The 16302-nt window shown below is 35.9% G+C and overlaps 1 protein-coding gene across 1 annotated transcript in view; it reads right to left on the reverse strand.

Annotated features, from left to right (window-relative positions):
- The window catches only part of LOC149776242 (uncharacterized), a 180086-nt gene that overhangs the window by 73738 nt on the left and 90046 nt on the right, over nucleotides 1–16302 (reverse strand). Inside the window, exons 22-23 of the mRNA XM_089942647.1 lie at nucleotides 13143–13249; nucleotides 8587–8659 (exon numbers count right to left, since the gene is read on the reverse strand). Coding sequence (XP_089798773.1) covers nucleotides 8587–8659; nucleotides 13143–13249 — 180 coding nt within the window. The remainder of the gene's footprint in view (nucleotides 1–8586; nucleotides 8660–13142; nucleotides 13250–16302) is intronic.

Below are 16302 nucleotides of genomic sequence, written 5' to 3' on the forward strand. Positions count from 1 at the left end.
TTCCATCCTGGTTGTATTGGTGTGAGAATGCTACATGATGTGATCTCTAACTTGTAACTTGGTGCGAGAATGCAACATGTGATCTCTTTCTACCATGGTTGTATTAGTGTGAGCATGCAACATGATGTGATCTCTTTCTACCATGGTTAAATTGGTGTGAGAATGCAACATGATGTGATCTCTTTCTACTATGGTTGTATTGGTGTGAAAATGCAACATGAAGTGATCTCTTTCTACCATGGTGTGAGAATGCAACATGATGTGATCTCTTTCTACCATGGTTGTATTAGTGTGAGCATGCAACATGATGTGATCTCTTTCTACCATTGTTGTACTGGTGTGAAAATGCAAAATGATATGATCTCTTTCTACCATGGTGTGAGAATGCAACATGATGTGATCTGTTTAACATGGTTGTATTAGTGTGAGCATGCAATATGGTGTGATCTCTTTCTACCATCGTTGAACTGATGTGAGAATGCAACATAATGTGATCTTTCTACCATGGTTGTATTGGTGTGAGAATGCAACCTGGTGTGATCTCTTTCTACCATGGATGATTCGATGTGAGCAAGCAACTGACATGATCTCATTCCACCATGGTAATTCAACTGGCAGAGTATCAGACATACAATCTAAGGGTCAAAGGTTTGATATCCAAGCAGCTGCCTTGGTGTGCCCTTGTGAATTCAATTATTTGTGTGGACATCAATTTTTCTACATCATAGATAGGTAGACAGACTCATTGGATGATGTCTAGATAAATCATAGCTTCATAAAGAGACAGAAAGATTTATGCCTTAATGGATAGGTGGATGGATGGATCAATTGGTAGGTGTGGTATGCTGCATGGATTGACTGCTTACTGGCTAGATGGATAGATTAGTACTAGATAAACTATAACAAAGACAGATTTAAAGACAGATGCAGTCAAGTAAAGGAGGCAGAACTAAGTAAAGTTAAAAGCCAAAGTCCTCCCTGCATAAAGATTAACATCACAGTTGTTTCTTAAGTCAATTCATTTAAATAACTAATCAAACATTGTAAGTACATTTAACATAATAAAAGTATCTAACATTAATCAGTAGTTTATTATATTCATTCATAACTGTGTTCAGTGATAGCAAAGAATCCAAGTGAAAGGCTTATAAGGTGAATGAAAAGCCTGGTTTCAATGATTGTGTTCATTATGAAGCAAGTTCCAAAGTTTATAGTTAACTTAAAATTCCCGAATTGGCACTCAAAGGTTTGTTCAAGGATGAGCACATTTTTTGTTATAACATGCAACCAAATAACAGCATAAGTATTTTACTGATATTAAAAAAAATTAAGAACCTAGTTTCAGTGTTGTCTTTTCTCCAAATAAATACAGCTTTTTTTGGGTAAAAAATAGTTTTGTTTTATTCTGGATCTACAGTAACACTAGAATGTATATATATTTACATGCAAAAGACAGTGATGTAATACACAAAATTATCATGGGTAAACATGTGATGTGTGTTGAAACCACTCAGAGTAATGTTTTGAACAATCTTTGAGAAATAGGATATAGTGAAAAGAATGGTAACATATGCAAGAACTTCATTAGAAAAAGCTATTTACTGACATTAATTCCCAATGTGATTATTAAACAGTATTCAACCACTTAACCCACTTCATATAGAAATCTGACATAGAAGACTATAAGAACTATACTTGTTACAAAAAAATGAAGCTATGCTGTAAAGTGTGTTACTCATTAATATAAGCTATATTTAAAAAAAGATAACTGACACTATGCCATAAGCATGGAGGAAATAAAATCTATCAAAGCAAAAATTGAATTATGACATGCTATTGTCAGTGACATCAGGACAGTGCTATGTGATGAATTATCACTAATTACATGCTATAATTTCAGTCAATCAAAATGCATCTCTCACAAGAATCATCTTATCATTGCAATATTTTGATGTCAGGTAGCATCGTAAAGCAAAACATTGATTATAACGTATGTCACTTATCCAGATATTTTCATTATGCAGACTAATGGAGTGTTTCCCAGATACATAACTGATTCAGTACCAAGTTATAACTTATCAAGACAATTAAATTATCAGACAAACTTCATTTCTCAAACAGGAATACAAAAAAGATTACAATATTAAAATACACAGTATTTCAAAAGAAATGAAAATAGCAGCAAGGGGACAAGGTTCTTTAGTGTCAGATACAATAGCAAATAAGCATAAATTATTAAAATCTGTTTCATCTGATTACAGTTTGAGTGAGATTCGTCACTCAGATAAACAATAAAGTAATATGTGTTGGTTTAAAAGATCATGAAATCTGCCTTTGCTGATGCCTACATATAAAAGACACCTACTTATTAAAAAACATTAATACACCTTCACGTAACTTTTATTTACAAATTAATGCTCTATACCCAAGACATTTGTTCATGAAGGACAAAATGTTCTGTGAATTTCTTTTGCAGATAACATTTAACTGAACAACCAAGAATTTAAGTTCTTCAAGATACAAATGCATATTAGTCTTTCTGTTGCTATGGTGACAAAATGGCTGACAGTATGACCATTAAAACCTTCATACGCAAGGTCTAATTGGTAATTACTTGCTAGAACTCCAACATAATTAAATTTTAACATTGATTCTGCCACAAAAATGATGCCCAGGTTTCATATTGCATGTTGAGATTAATAATGTAGTTGGGGCCCTAAGTGGCCGAGTGGTCTAAAGCGCTCACCATTACGGATCACTGCCATCTCACCTCTGTCTGTGTGAGTTCGAGTCTCAGGCTCGGCTAATGCTGGTACGTGAGAAAGCCTACCAGTAGCTTCTCGTCGGTTGGTGGTTCTTCCCGGGTTCTTCCTCCACCAATTATACAGGCCACCATGTATAGCCTATCTTGTGCAGAAAAATGGTGTTAAACCTAACAACAACAACAACAACAATAATGAAGTCATATTTCTATGTAGTATATCAGATCCTAGGTTCCATTAGAAAATAGAATGAGAGCAAGAATGAGATACCATTAGATGGTAATGAAGACAAAACCTACAAAATCAGAAAGCAGAAAATAATATGACATATAATCATAGGATCCAGTCTCAGTTTCTAAGCTGGCAAATGTAATTAACTCTCTGTGTGTGTGTGCATGTGTGTTTACCGCATGTACTCATTTAACCTCAGGCTCAACCACAAACAGCACAGACCATGATATGCCACTGCAGAATGCACCAACAGATCAGAGTTCAAGTTGTTGGTTCTACTGATTACTCCTAACAAACTACGTAGACCAGATCTGCCAGCTCATTATGTGATGGCAGATCTGGATCTATGCATTTTGCAGTTGGATCCAACTTATTTATAAACAAGTATATTTGATGTGTATGTACAAGGTATATTGGCATATCAGCACAATACTGGCTATATGATGGCAACTAAAAGTTAAGTTCTAAAAACTGTAAATATAAAGAACTGCAAATTAATTTATGAAGATAAAAGACTACCAAATAAATGTACATATTCAGCATTACAATAAATAATATATAATATAAGGATATTAAAATTCCATAAAAAGAATATAATCCAAATTCCAAAGGTTTCAGTTGTAAACTTTGTTATACAAACCACATTCTTTCAAAAAGTTCAAGATCTTCTCATCTTGATTTAACATCAAAATGCTTTTGCATCACAGTGTGGAAATCAATTCATTCAAAATGAATGTGTTCCACTGTCACAGGAAGAAAAACTATGTATTTTTCAATTCTAATTCGGTTTCTCAAAAGTAGCAGATAAAAGATTTGTATTTGAAGGATGAAAATGGTGGTTTGAGTTGTACCAGTGATGCTGAAAAACTGTGTAATTGTGACAGTAAAACCACCATTAATGTTCTGAACCCTTCAAATACAATACTGAGCTCCCAAAATTCTTGCAAACAAATAGCAAACAAAGTAATTCCCCATGGTACCAAGTCACAGAGAATTGTGACATCACAATGATGTACAAATTGTTAGACCAATCTGAAATTATGAACATTCAGGTAGAATGTAATACTGACAAATTAAACATCACATTATAGATCTTGATTTGTTAGAATATACCATTTCCAAGATCTCACTTGGAGGAGAAAAAAATCAACCAACTGTAATATGGTATTTGGTTATGATTGATAAAATATATGGTTAGATAAGCTAGCGAGAACTTAAGGTAAGCTGGAAGAATTGTTATGCAGTTATAGTGAAAACAGAGGTGAATATTTTCAGCAGTCCGCATGGAAGTCACAAAACCACATGAGTTCCAAATTCTTCGTGTTTAAAGACACATGTGATTGAAAGGTCCACTTCAAAAGGATCCTGAATAGGAATAATGTGGTGCCATCAGCTCCTATGGTCTGACTGTAAACATTACAGAAGAGATTATTCTCAAGCCTTGAATAAATTTTTAATTGCAAAAATATCTGCAAGGACATAAAGATGCAATGTAACTATAATTTTAAAATGTTTGCAGAGAATATTCAGTGGTTCATATCCAACCACCACTTGCCAGAAGGACTGCATTTTTGTAGTTAAACAATAAAACATATTTTCTTCAAGTCACCATGAGAACAGACCAAAGGCAAAATAGATATTACAGGTAATCAGGTTCTGCTTCACAGAAGGAAAACACATGCTACTCTCAGACATGACAATCTGTCACAGAAAAGTAGATGTAGGTAAAATTCAATTTAAAATTCTAAATCTGAATAAATCTTAAACTTGTGCAGAAATGGTTCTTAAAAGTTATTGCCAACTTTCCTATCATTAACTGAACCAAATTCTTTATCCTCTTTCCATTTTTTTGGAAAGGAATTATGGATTATAAATAAATCTTTTAGTTCCTTTCTAATCCATTAATAGTTACCTCAATGGCTTAATTAAATTGCTAAAAACATAAAGTAAAACAGAAGATACCTGCATATAGTGCCTGCTCATAAAATTTTTAATATTTTCAACTTTTATATAAAGAACAACTGCCTATGAAGGACAAATGTGTTTCCTCAAGTGTCTTTATCACCATAAATTGTCTGTGTATTGCAAGTCCACTGTAATCCCAGAAATTAATGTTTAATATAAAGGCCATACAGACACTGGAAACCCGTTATGCTTTCGCCGTAGATACGATGGAGGCATGGCTATACTATTTTAAATCACAAACAAGTTATCCAGTATTCCTCCACAATTCAAGACTGGTAGCATGCTCAATTCAAGACTGGATGCATGCTCAATTAACCCATTTCATATGGGATATGACTCCAGTCATACTTTATCTTTTTTGAGGGGATACACTTCCAGTCATATGTACACTAGATTCCATCTACCATTTCACAAAAGTACATTTAACTGTGTAACACATCCTTATTTTACATGGACTCTTGAAAATATAAGGTAGAAGGTGCATAAATGCTATATCATACAGTGACAGCATGAGTGCAAACCACCCCCTCAAAATACTGGTAAAAATTTGATAGTTTTTTGTGGGAAATTGACACTTCGGTTGTGGCGATCATGATCCTGACTACATGAATGAGACCTAGCTAATTTTTCTGACATGGATGTTGACTATCATAAAGACTTCAATGGCTTTCAAGCCAAATGATTTTTTTTAGAACTTCACTACTCATAAAGTCTGCCTGTATACTGAGGTTGGAGGGACAGTGATTCAACACCCAAATGAATCTATGACCTGACCTGGGATCTAGGGCAATATTCAGTTACATAACAGGAGCACCTATCCTCTTAACGTAAATGGATGCCAAATAATACTTCAGCTATGAAAGCATTTATAGATTTATGTTTCTTCATTGATATTTGATGTCTCTTATCCAGGAATGACTATTGGGGACAAGAAAAGGATGCTGAAGACTAAATTTAATAGTATTATGTCCCATGATGATCTCAATCAAACACAGAACCAACTCCCTTTTACAAATTTTTTATAATTCTAAATCATGTGAAGTAACATTTTTCTTTTTCAACAAATAAATTTTGAAACATAAATATAAATATTTTGTGCATAAAATTATGAAATTTTACTTTAATTCTAGAAATGGAACAAAATAAATGCAACCAAACTCTGGTATTTTCGCAATGGAATTTATGATGGAACAAAAATAATGAAACAAAAATGAAATTAACAGCTCAGTCGACTTTCCAATAAAGATATGCTTTGCTTGCTCTCTGATTCTGATGTGGGTAAATTTAATAAAACTACAAAAACCTTTGACATTCTTGATGGATTTTTTATTATTTTTGACCATCTTAAACATTAAAAACTCCCCACATTCACATACTTATATATTGGACATAAAATGAATATTTCAGACAGAAAAACTGCATTGAAAGAAGTTTTAAAAAAATGTAAAGCATGCTTTTTAGTTTACTTTACTTTCAACTGAATTTTAAACATGAAAAAGTATGATTTTGTTTTTAGAAATGGTATTTATCTTAGAAAAAAAAGTATATGAAAAGCTTGTACAATAAAACCTGTTATGAGAGACCGCCCCTTCTGCCAACCAAAAGCGGTCTCTCAAGACAGGTGGTCTCTCATAAGAGGTGTGTGAAAATGGACTGGTTTTCAGGGTCAATAGTTAGCATTGTTGAAAAATAAATGATACCCATACTCACTGTAGATGTATCATATCCTTTATTCATGAATCTTGTTAAATACTGCATGCATTCCTCTCGAAATATCTTTATATAATAAAGATATACATCTATCAAACAACGAGAATAAAATTTACATTTCAACAGCACATTAATATGTACAAAAAATGAACAGTTAGATATGGTGTATATATCTTATTTTATACACTTATTCACTTGTTTTTTTAAAAGAAATCCATTATACTTCTTTGTTGACATGTTTTACTCAGCTATTTGGTCTGAACATGTATCTCAAGTATTGCCTTTTCCAGAATCAACTTTCCACTTACTGGTATGTTTTTACTCCTTGCAACACAAAACCACTCCCATACTCGCTCGTTCAGATCTCCGTAAACTGTCCGTCGTGCCGTGGCATATTTCCTCTGTGCTTGTGCACCTTTCTGCCATTCGTTTCTAATGGACTTCTTGTCTTTGATTACATTTTGAACTTGCGTTTTACCGACGCTTAAGCTGACTGCTATTTTGCGAGTGGTCTCGCCTTTTTCATTTCTTTCAATGACATTAATCCTTTCTTCCAGTGTTAAAATTTTTTTTTTTTCAGCGGAGATTCTGCTGTTGTTATTAGTGTTGACGTTATAAAGACTATCGGTTTTGATCAGGTTTTGGGGAATTGTGGAATAAATATATATCATATACCAATGAATGAAACCAAAAGACATAATTAACTCATCAAGAAACAATACATTTATTCTGAGACGAAGTTTAAATCAACAGCATTATAGCTCGATAAACAAATGTTCCGACCATCTGCACAAACGTAAACAGATTGTGGCTTGGTGAAACACTAATAAAAGAAACAAAAAATAATTTTAAAAAAATCCGGAAATGATTCTCACTTACTAGTATTAAAGACAATGAGCTCATTCACCCTCCAGGCATTATGGATTAACTGGAAAGCAAACGACGTACTCAAACCAACACTGAAGCCCTTTCAAACGATTTCTCACTTGGACATAAGGACTACCGGCGTTTTGTGAGTTTTCATAAAGATAAAGAAAAAATACAAACCTCTAAATTGACTGTGTATATCCATCATTACTCCCTTTGATGGCACTCTTACTGGCTATTCACATGACTTCGGCACTACAATGGCGGTTAGTGACATTTACTTTAGTCTGGTTTACTGCAGTTTACAAATGACACCGTACGCTGGAGTTGTAAATTTCACAAAACTGGTACTGTAGCAAGACAAATTATTTTTAAATACTTTATTAGAGCAATCTTTGCTATTTATGCAGTCTTTGTTACAAAGGATTAAATAATGGTTAGAGGTGTTTATCCTGATATATGGTTTTTCAACTATAGTGTTATTTAATGTGCACTTTGTTTGCATACTACATTTATCCCGAGCTCTAGTGTTTACAAAGGATTAAGTTAAGGTCAGTGGTAGCAATCTGTTTTGATTTTTTGGCGATGCGGTCGTTCATAGCAGTGTCAAAATGCATATTTTGCCAAGAAATCGCGGTCGCTGGTCGCGTTCAGCAGGTGGTCGTTCATAACAGAGCGTTTATATAGTAAAATCGATCCGTGCATTACGATTGTGGTCGGAAATGACAGGTGGTGGCTCATAGCAGAGGTCGCTCATGACAGGTTTTACTGTATAACCAAACTGATCTACATCACTAAATTCTCTCATGCTGATAGACCCATGAGTCAACAATATCCAGTTCTACACAACTGCCTGTCTGATTGGGCTTCTGTACGACATGGATTAAGAAGTTTTGTTTCAAGTTCAAGAACATACCTGGAAATATGTAATCAAAACACATAACACTGCTACTGCACTTCATAATGCCATACCTTTAAATCACACTGTACCACATAACCTTATTAATATGCATACTAATTCTGCAATTAAACCTTCCTATGCGCCACTTACACTGGTTGCGTCATTGACAGCTCTGGCAAATGTAGTCATTGTTAATGGAGTCACACAACCTGGCATCATCTCCCTAATTAAACAAAAAGAACAGAAGTTAATAATGTCCATGGAAAAATACAAAAATATGTCTGGATTTTATCACTATCATAAAAAATATTTCTCTATGCTTAAACAATTTGTCAGAAGAAAAAAATACTATGCCCTGTTTAGTTATCAGAATATAATTCCATTTCTAAAAGTCCTTATATTTCTACAGTAACTGACACTTTCTTAAAAGGTGGTAAAAACTATACTTGGTTTTGCGCAACTAATTTGTTATCCTGTTAAACATTAATATATTTTTCTAGTTAGCACTTTATATCTAAGAAAAATTTTATAAATTGTAAAAGTTATGAATCAAAACTTTATTATTCATGATGGAGTCCTACAGCTCTACAATCTCAATAACACTGGTCAACAGTGAAATCATTACTGACTTGAAAAGGCCCTAATCTGTAGTATTTTGGTGTGCCGAACACGAATATAACCGTGAAAAATTTGTATTGGCTCTCGTTTTGAAGATATTCATATACCTCATTTTCTATGTTTCACTGTGTAAATTTCTCCAGTAGGACTGCAGCAACATCCGGAATAATGATGTAACATTGCATAATACCATCATGCTCACATCATCCACAGTTGATTGCATCATTTTCTGATGCAATGCAATACTAATGCCATGCGGCTGCTGAAGTAAGTTGACGTCAGCAGTGTACTATACATGTGTAGGCCTATTATACTAATGCCAGGCGGCTGCTGAAGCTGACGTAAGCAGTGTACTATATAAAGCCCAATCAGATAGGTTCAGCATTTAAAATATTTTAGACGTTGTGCGAGACAGTTCAAGCTACTGTTACATAAAACTTATTATTTTATCCATTTACGTACAATAAAGAACAGTAATGCCTCGAAAGTGTGTTAATACCGCGGACAATTTTTGCTATATTTGTGGGGAAGTGACATTTGCCAACCAGAAGAAAAGTATCAATTCTCAAGTGAAGAAGGCATATCATCTTTACTTCGGATGCAAGGTTGGTGACCAAGACAAGCATTGGGCTCCGCATATATGCTGTGCTACATGTACAACACAGCTTTCACAGTGGTTGAATTGCAAAAGGTCATCAATGCCGTTTGCAGTCCCAATGGTGTGGAGAGAGCCAAGCAACCACCTAAATGACTGTTACTTCTGCTTGGTTCCTCCTCTTTCCGGCGGAATAACGAAGCGAAAGAAGTCGAGAATAGTCTACCCAAACATTCCGTCTGCATTGAGACCAGTTCCACATGGTGAGGGACTTCCTATTCCAGAACCTCCAGCAGAATATTCTCTTGATTCATCTGACGAAGACAAAGGTGAGTCGACCTGTTCTTCTCCTGGTCCATCAGCATGCAGTGATCCAGATTTTCACTGTGGTGCATCATCAACCCCACACAGAATAACACAGGAAGAACTAAATGACCTGATTCGTGATTTGGACTTATCAAAGAACAAGGCAGAATTGCTAGGATCAAGACTCCAACAATGGAATCTTCTAGAAGAAGATGTCACAATTACTGCATATCGAAAGCGCCACCAGCAATTGGAGCCTTTCTTCAGAAAGGAAAGTAATCTGATATTCTGTTCTGATATTGAGGGCCTCATGAATGCTTTAAAAATCACTCATGACCCACAAGAATGGAGACTATTTGTGGACTCTTCGAAACTGAGTCTCAAGGCTGTGCTTTTGCACAATGGAAACATTCTTCCATCTATTCCAGTAGCGTATGCTGTCCACATGAAAGAGACATACGATAACTTAAGGCAGCTACTGAATTCCATTGAGTATAACAAGTACAGCTGGCACCTCTGTGGTGATTTGAAGGTAGTTGCCCTTTTAATGGGACTGCAGCAAGGATATACAAAATACATGTGTTTCTTATGCGAGTGGGATAGCCGAGCAAGGGAAATGCACTACATGAGGAAGGAATGGACTCACAGGCAGAATGTAGCCATTGGAGAGAAGAATATCCAACACCCAGCTCTGGTTGAGGCTCAGAAAATCTTGCTACCACCCCTTCACATCAAACTAGGTTTGATGAAGAACTTCGTGAAAGCCATTGACCGGACTTTGCCAGCATTCCGATACCTGCATGAAAAATTCCCTCGACTCAGCGAAGCAAAGATTAAAGAGGGAGTTTTTGTGGGTCCTCAGATTCGAGAGCTTTTCAAAGATGAACGGTTCAACAGCTTGCTGGAAGGTGACGCGAAACAAGCATGGAATGCTTTTCGCCTAGTTTCTACAAACTTCCTCGGAAATGTTAGGGCAGAAAACTATAAGGAACTAGTAGAAGACATGTTGATGAAGTATAAGAAACTTGGCTGCAATATGTCTCTGAAGATTCACTCCCTTCATTCCCATTTGGATTTCTTTCCTAGCAACTGTGGTATTGTTAGTGATGAACACGGCGAACGTTTTCATCAAGATATCGCAACAATGGAACAAAGATACCAGGGAAAATGGTCCACTACAATGCTGGCTGACTACTGCTGGACACTCCTCAGAGATGCTCCCGAACAGCTGTACAAGAGACAGGCGAAGAAATCTAAGATGTAGTCAATGACTTGATTTTTTATAGGTAGGCTATTACAGTTGACCTTTTACTATTGGAATGCATTTCGTTATGTAAACATTAATTTCTTGCAGATTACAAAAAAACTAGAGCCAATTTTGCAATTTGACTGTCATATTCGTGTTCAGCACATAAAAATTGATAAGAATTGACTAATTTTATTTCAGTAACATGACTTTTGTAAAAATTTGTTGTCCAGTGTAATTAATGGTGCATATTTTGTTCTGCCTCCATAAACAGTTTATTAAATAAGCAAATATTTAAAAAAATGTGTGTACTTTTATTCCCTGTAAGACAAGAATTAAGGAAATGGAATTTCAATTTAATTCATTTAATAATAAAGATAAAAACAGCAATTTCATCTTGAAATCTAAAATTTTATGATGGAACTTCATTTATGCTTACAAAAGATGACTAATTCAGACGTAGTTTTTCACATCTTGTCAAAAGAGGGCTGTTATCTAGATGGACAAGAGTCTGACAGTATAAGTGATAATTATGTCATGGTAATATTTATACAACAGAGCAAATGATAATTATATCATGGTAATATTTATCCAACAGAGTAAATGATAATTATATCATGGTAAATATTTATCCAACAGAGTAAATGATAATTATATCATGGTAATATTTATCCAACAGAGTAAATGATAATTATATCATGATAATATTCATCCAACTGAGTAAATGATAATTATATCATGGTAATATTTATCCAACAGAGTAAAAGATTATTATATCATGGAATTATTTATCCAAAAAAGTTTAATCTAGTCTTTGATTACATTATTATTTTAAAAGATTCTAGATGTTCTTAATTGAAATTAAGAAATAATAATAATAATAAATAGCAAGATGAACTTTGGAAAATTTGCAATAACAACAAAGATGTTGGCAAAGCAAAAGTGTTTCCAAACTCCTCCTGAGCTAAACTCATGACTACATGGAACATGATGTCTTGACTGCAAACTGTTCCATGATTTTGCTCATGCCTACTGTACATTACTTTGAAAACAATTCAACAAAAACTTTAACACAGAATCTTAATGCTGAGGATGATGCCATCACCATCACCATCATTGCCAAAAAGGTGATATCTGTATTATAATATGATGATTGCCAAACAAGTGATATCTGTATGACACAATGACCATTGCCAAAAAGGTGATATCTGTTTCACTTCATAATCATTGCCAAAAAGGTGATATCTGTATCACTTCATGATCATTGCCAAAGAGGTGATATCTGTATCACACCATGATCATTGCCAAAAAGGTGATATCTGTATCACACAATGACCATTGCCAAAAAGGTGATATCTGTTTCACTTCATAATCATTGCCAAAAAGGTGATATCTGTATCACTTCATGATCATTGCCAAAGAGGTGATATCTGTATCACACCATGATCATTGCCAAAAAGGTGATATCTGTATCACACAATGACCATTGCCAAAAAGGTGATATCCATATCACAAAATTGTTATTGCAAAAATGGTGATACCTGTATCACACCATGATCATTGCCAAAAAGATAACTACTTTATTTTCATCCTACTGACATTTTTGTGGCAAATTGTGATTCTTTTTTCACTGTATGGTTCCTTGAAACTGTAACAGTGTAGTATGTTGATGAAATGACTGCACCATAGTTGGACTTGCTATTAGGTACACAGATTTTTAAAGGAATGCAATGTACACAAGATCAAAATATTATTTAAAATATGATCATGTAAAACCACATTGCAATGGGTGGATATCAGCCAAGATTTAACATAGGTTATGTAAATTAAATGGCAATGGAAAAAAGAATTCCAAGATCATAACCGTCTTACATGAGAACCTCTAAAATACTGTCTTTTTAGAGAGGGACAATTGTTTATAATGCCAGGTAAAGAGCTCACCCAATGTTTCCTTGGATTAATCTCTCCGAATCTGATACAACTGGAGTATCAAATTCATGTATTAATTCTTCATCCGTCTCTTGATCCAACGTTGTGATTGGACGAGCCTAGAAAGAAAGATGAAGCATTGCATACAAAATTATTCTTTCTGTCAGATATTTATAGAACCTCTCAGAAGCAGATGAACTGCCTTCTTGTATGCACCAATTTATCTAGCTCAAGGGAAACTTTATCAACAGGAGCTATTGAGCTTTTAATATTTTCATCATATCCGATTCAAAGATGTACATAACAACAGCTGGTTAACCAAAATATATATCTTACATGAGTGCACTCAGTAACACTTGGTGTCATCATCACTGATTTTGGCATCACTAAAATGTGAGGGGGGCCCAAACTTATTTTCATTATGTAATACCTGATACTACTGCACTGCTTACCTTTCCAGGGCATCAAAACCCATGTCCAAGGTACATGAATTCCTTCCTCCAATCAGTATTGTAAGATTCTAGAGATGAAAAGATCAATAACACAGTCAGTTTCCGGCATTACAACCCACATATGGGCTACTATCTATTTTGACTTGGACCTTGAAAATAGGACATCAGAGTGACTTACATCAATAACTTTTTGCAAGTATTACCTAATTAAAATAATCCCCTACCCGCAAAAAAATAAATAAATTTGAATGGCAGTAATATTATTCCTGCTACTATTGCAATGCTGAATTTCCCAGTTAGGAGAAGGCTGATGGCCTCATGAAACCTGTTAAAAAAAAGTATCATACTTGTGCCTACAGAAGTAGTGTTCAAGCTACAAGGTTGTAAAATGCTGGGCCTTCACTATCAAGCCCATCCCCCAATTTCCTTCACGATGGCATGCTAAATAACAACGGTAAAATGAGAAGAAGGTAACATGAGACCACAAAGAAGTGGCTCTCAAAAAAATCACCCAAAGTGGGGTGATTGAAATAGAAGAAATAGAAACAACCCTAATTTCATGGCCTTTAATCCTCATAAAAGTTTCCTCTCAGTGACATTCTGATAAGCTCTCTTGATAGTTTTGAAAATCAACTTGGAAATAGTGGACACCAAAGTATATGATGAATCTTTTAGAAGTAGGAAGAAATGCTTCTAACCTATTCTTCTCCCTTCACAGGATGCCAAATCGAACCATAAGGCCCTAACTAGGTAAAGGAATCCCTAAAGAAGCTCCTGTAGGGTGAGAAACACTGCCCAAAGTTGTTTCTGTGATGAGTCACTTCTTCCCATATTCAAGATCCTAGGTGTGCTTGCCAGATGAAATCTGCTGCAAGGTGTAGAAACAGGAGTGGGGTTTAGGGGTGTGAATTGGGAATCCAGTCAGAAACTGGTGCAAATTAAGCTCCCATCTCAGGTGATGTGAAAAATCAAATTCCACAGGGGATCCGAGCAGACAGAAGATCTTTGTACAGTCTCCCATTCCTAGGGGAACTAAGTCCCCTGTTTGAGTCACCAGGAGTGAGAGGTAGAGATGGACTAACAATGAAGTCTTGGCTAGGTGAATCAATATCAGGAAGAGGACTTTGTCAATCTTGTCTGGTTGCTGTTGTTGTTGTTTTTTGGTGTTTAATGCCATTACTCAGCAAAAGATGGGCTATACCTGGCGGTCAGTATTAATGGTTTAGGAATAACCTTGGAAAACCCTGGTAAGAACAACCGACATATGGAAGGCTACTAGTAAGCTTTCTCGCATACTCATATTGTCTCAGTCCACTCTTCAGAGGCTGGTGAGAAAGGGACAAGATCTAACTTCTCTAGGTTTATAATAAGATCAAGATGTGTCATTGTGGACCAATAGACTCTCTGTGCATGTTGTGCACCAACCAGTCATCGATATACTGGAGGATGGGAATTCCTTGAGACCTCAAGTAGGCTGTTAACACCCCATTACCCTGGTACAAGCTGTGGGAACTGGGGCAAGTCTGAACAGAAGAGGTTGAAATTTAAATACCTCCTTACCAAGGTGAAATCCAAGTCATTTTCTGTGAGGATGAACAATGGAAATATGAAAATATGCAACCTGCAGAGCAATGGAGGCCAGTCAGTTGCAGGACCTTATGGAAGTCCTGACGGGGGCAGTTCTCTATCCTAAAGCATTTTCCCTGAAAAAGTTTGTTCAGGGCACAAAGTTGACTATGGGTCTAAAGTTTCTGCCTTCCTTTGACATTAGAAAACTTCAGGAACAGAAGGCCAGAATCCGGTCACATTTTACCCTCACAACTGGGTAATGGTGCATACCTCTTCTCTTAATCATGCCAGTTTGAAGTGATTAAAGATGAGGATGATCCATCAGAGCACAGATGCTATTGGAAACGAAGCTGAAAGCAATCCTTTGGAGTAGAATTGACTCGCACATCATCCATGATGCTATTTCAAACCAAAGGAAATAGCATTAACCAAGCCCCAAATGGGACACTGTTAAGAGGAAGACATGGTATGAGATGGCAACAGTGCCTAAGAGTGGCTGACTCCCTCCTAAGAAAAGTGGGATGAGTTTAAAAACTTTCTCCCTTTGCCTTTCCAACTGCCTCATCTACCAAATGATGTGAAAGAGGGAGTTTTGAATTAAAGCTGTTCTTGAGGCTGCCAAGACTGTACCTGCTTGAAAATTTTGGAGAAGATCCCAAGGGGCACCCTGGCAAGTGCACTTTTTATCTTGTTCAATGGACCAGGAGCATCTTCAAGGAACCAATGTTGTTGGTCAAACAAAAACACTATGAAGTGGATGCGACAAAAGCACTTCAAGTGGGGCAGACCTCAGTTGACTCTTGCTGTGGTCCAGCAAGCCTTTTGATGTCTTCAAAGCAGCATCCCTGTGGAGACAGAACAGCTATGCAGACAATACCATGAATCTAGAAAGCACATGAATCAATATATTTGGTACAACTTCCATGACCCACCGAAGTGCCACTGAATACAAATTCCTCCTTCAAAAGAATGAAGGAGGTCTCCCAAATTATATCAGCAAGGTTTTAACAAGGAGGCAAGCCCAGGTCACAGCCAAATATCCATCTGCCATGCTCCAGGGTTGGAGATGAAGAGGAAAAGCCAGTAAATGGACCTGACAAATGGATGCAAAACCAGCCATCAAAGCATGAAGGTGCCACACCTTTTGTTTT

Source organism: Sinohyriopsis cumingii, chromosome 18 (assembly GCF_028554795.1).
Source record: "Sinohyriopsis cumingii isolate HCF-2022 chromosome 18, ASM2855479v2, whole genome shotgun sequence".
Lineage (NCBI taxonomy): Eukaryota > Metazoa > Mollusca > Bivalvia > Unionida > Unionidae > Sinohyriopsis > Sinohyriopsis cumingii.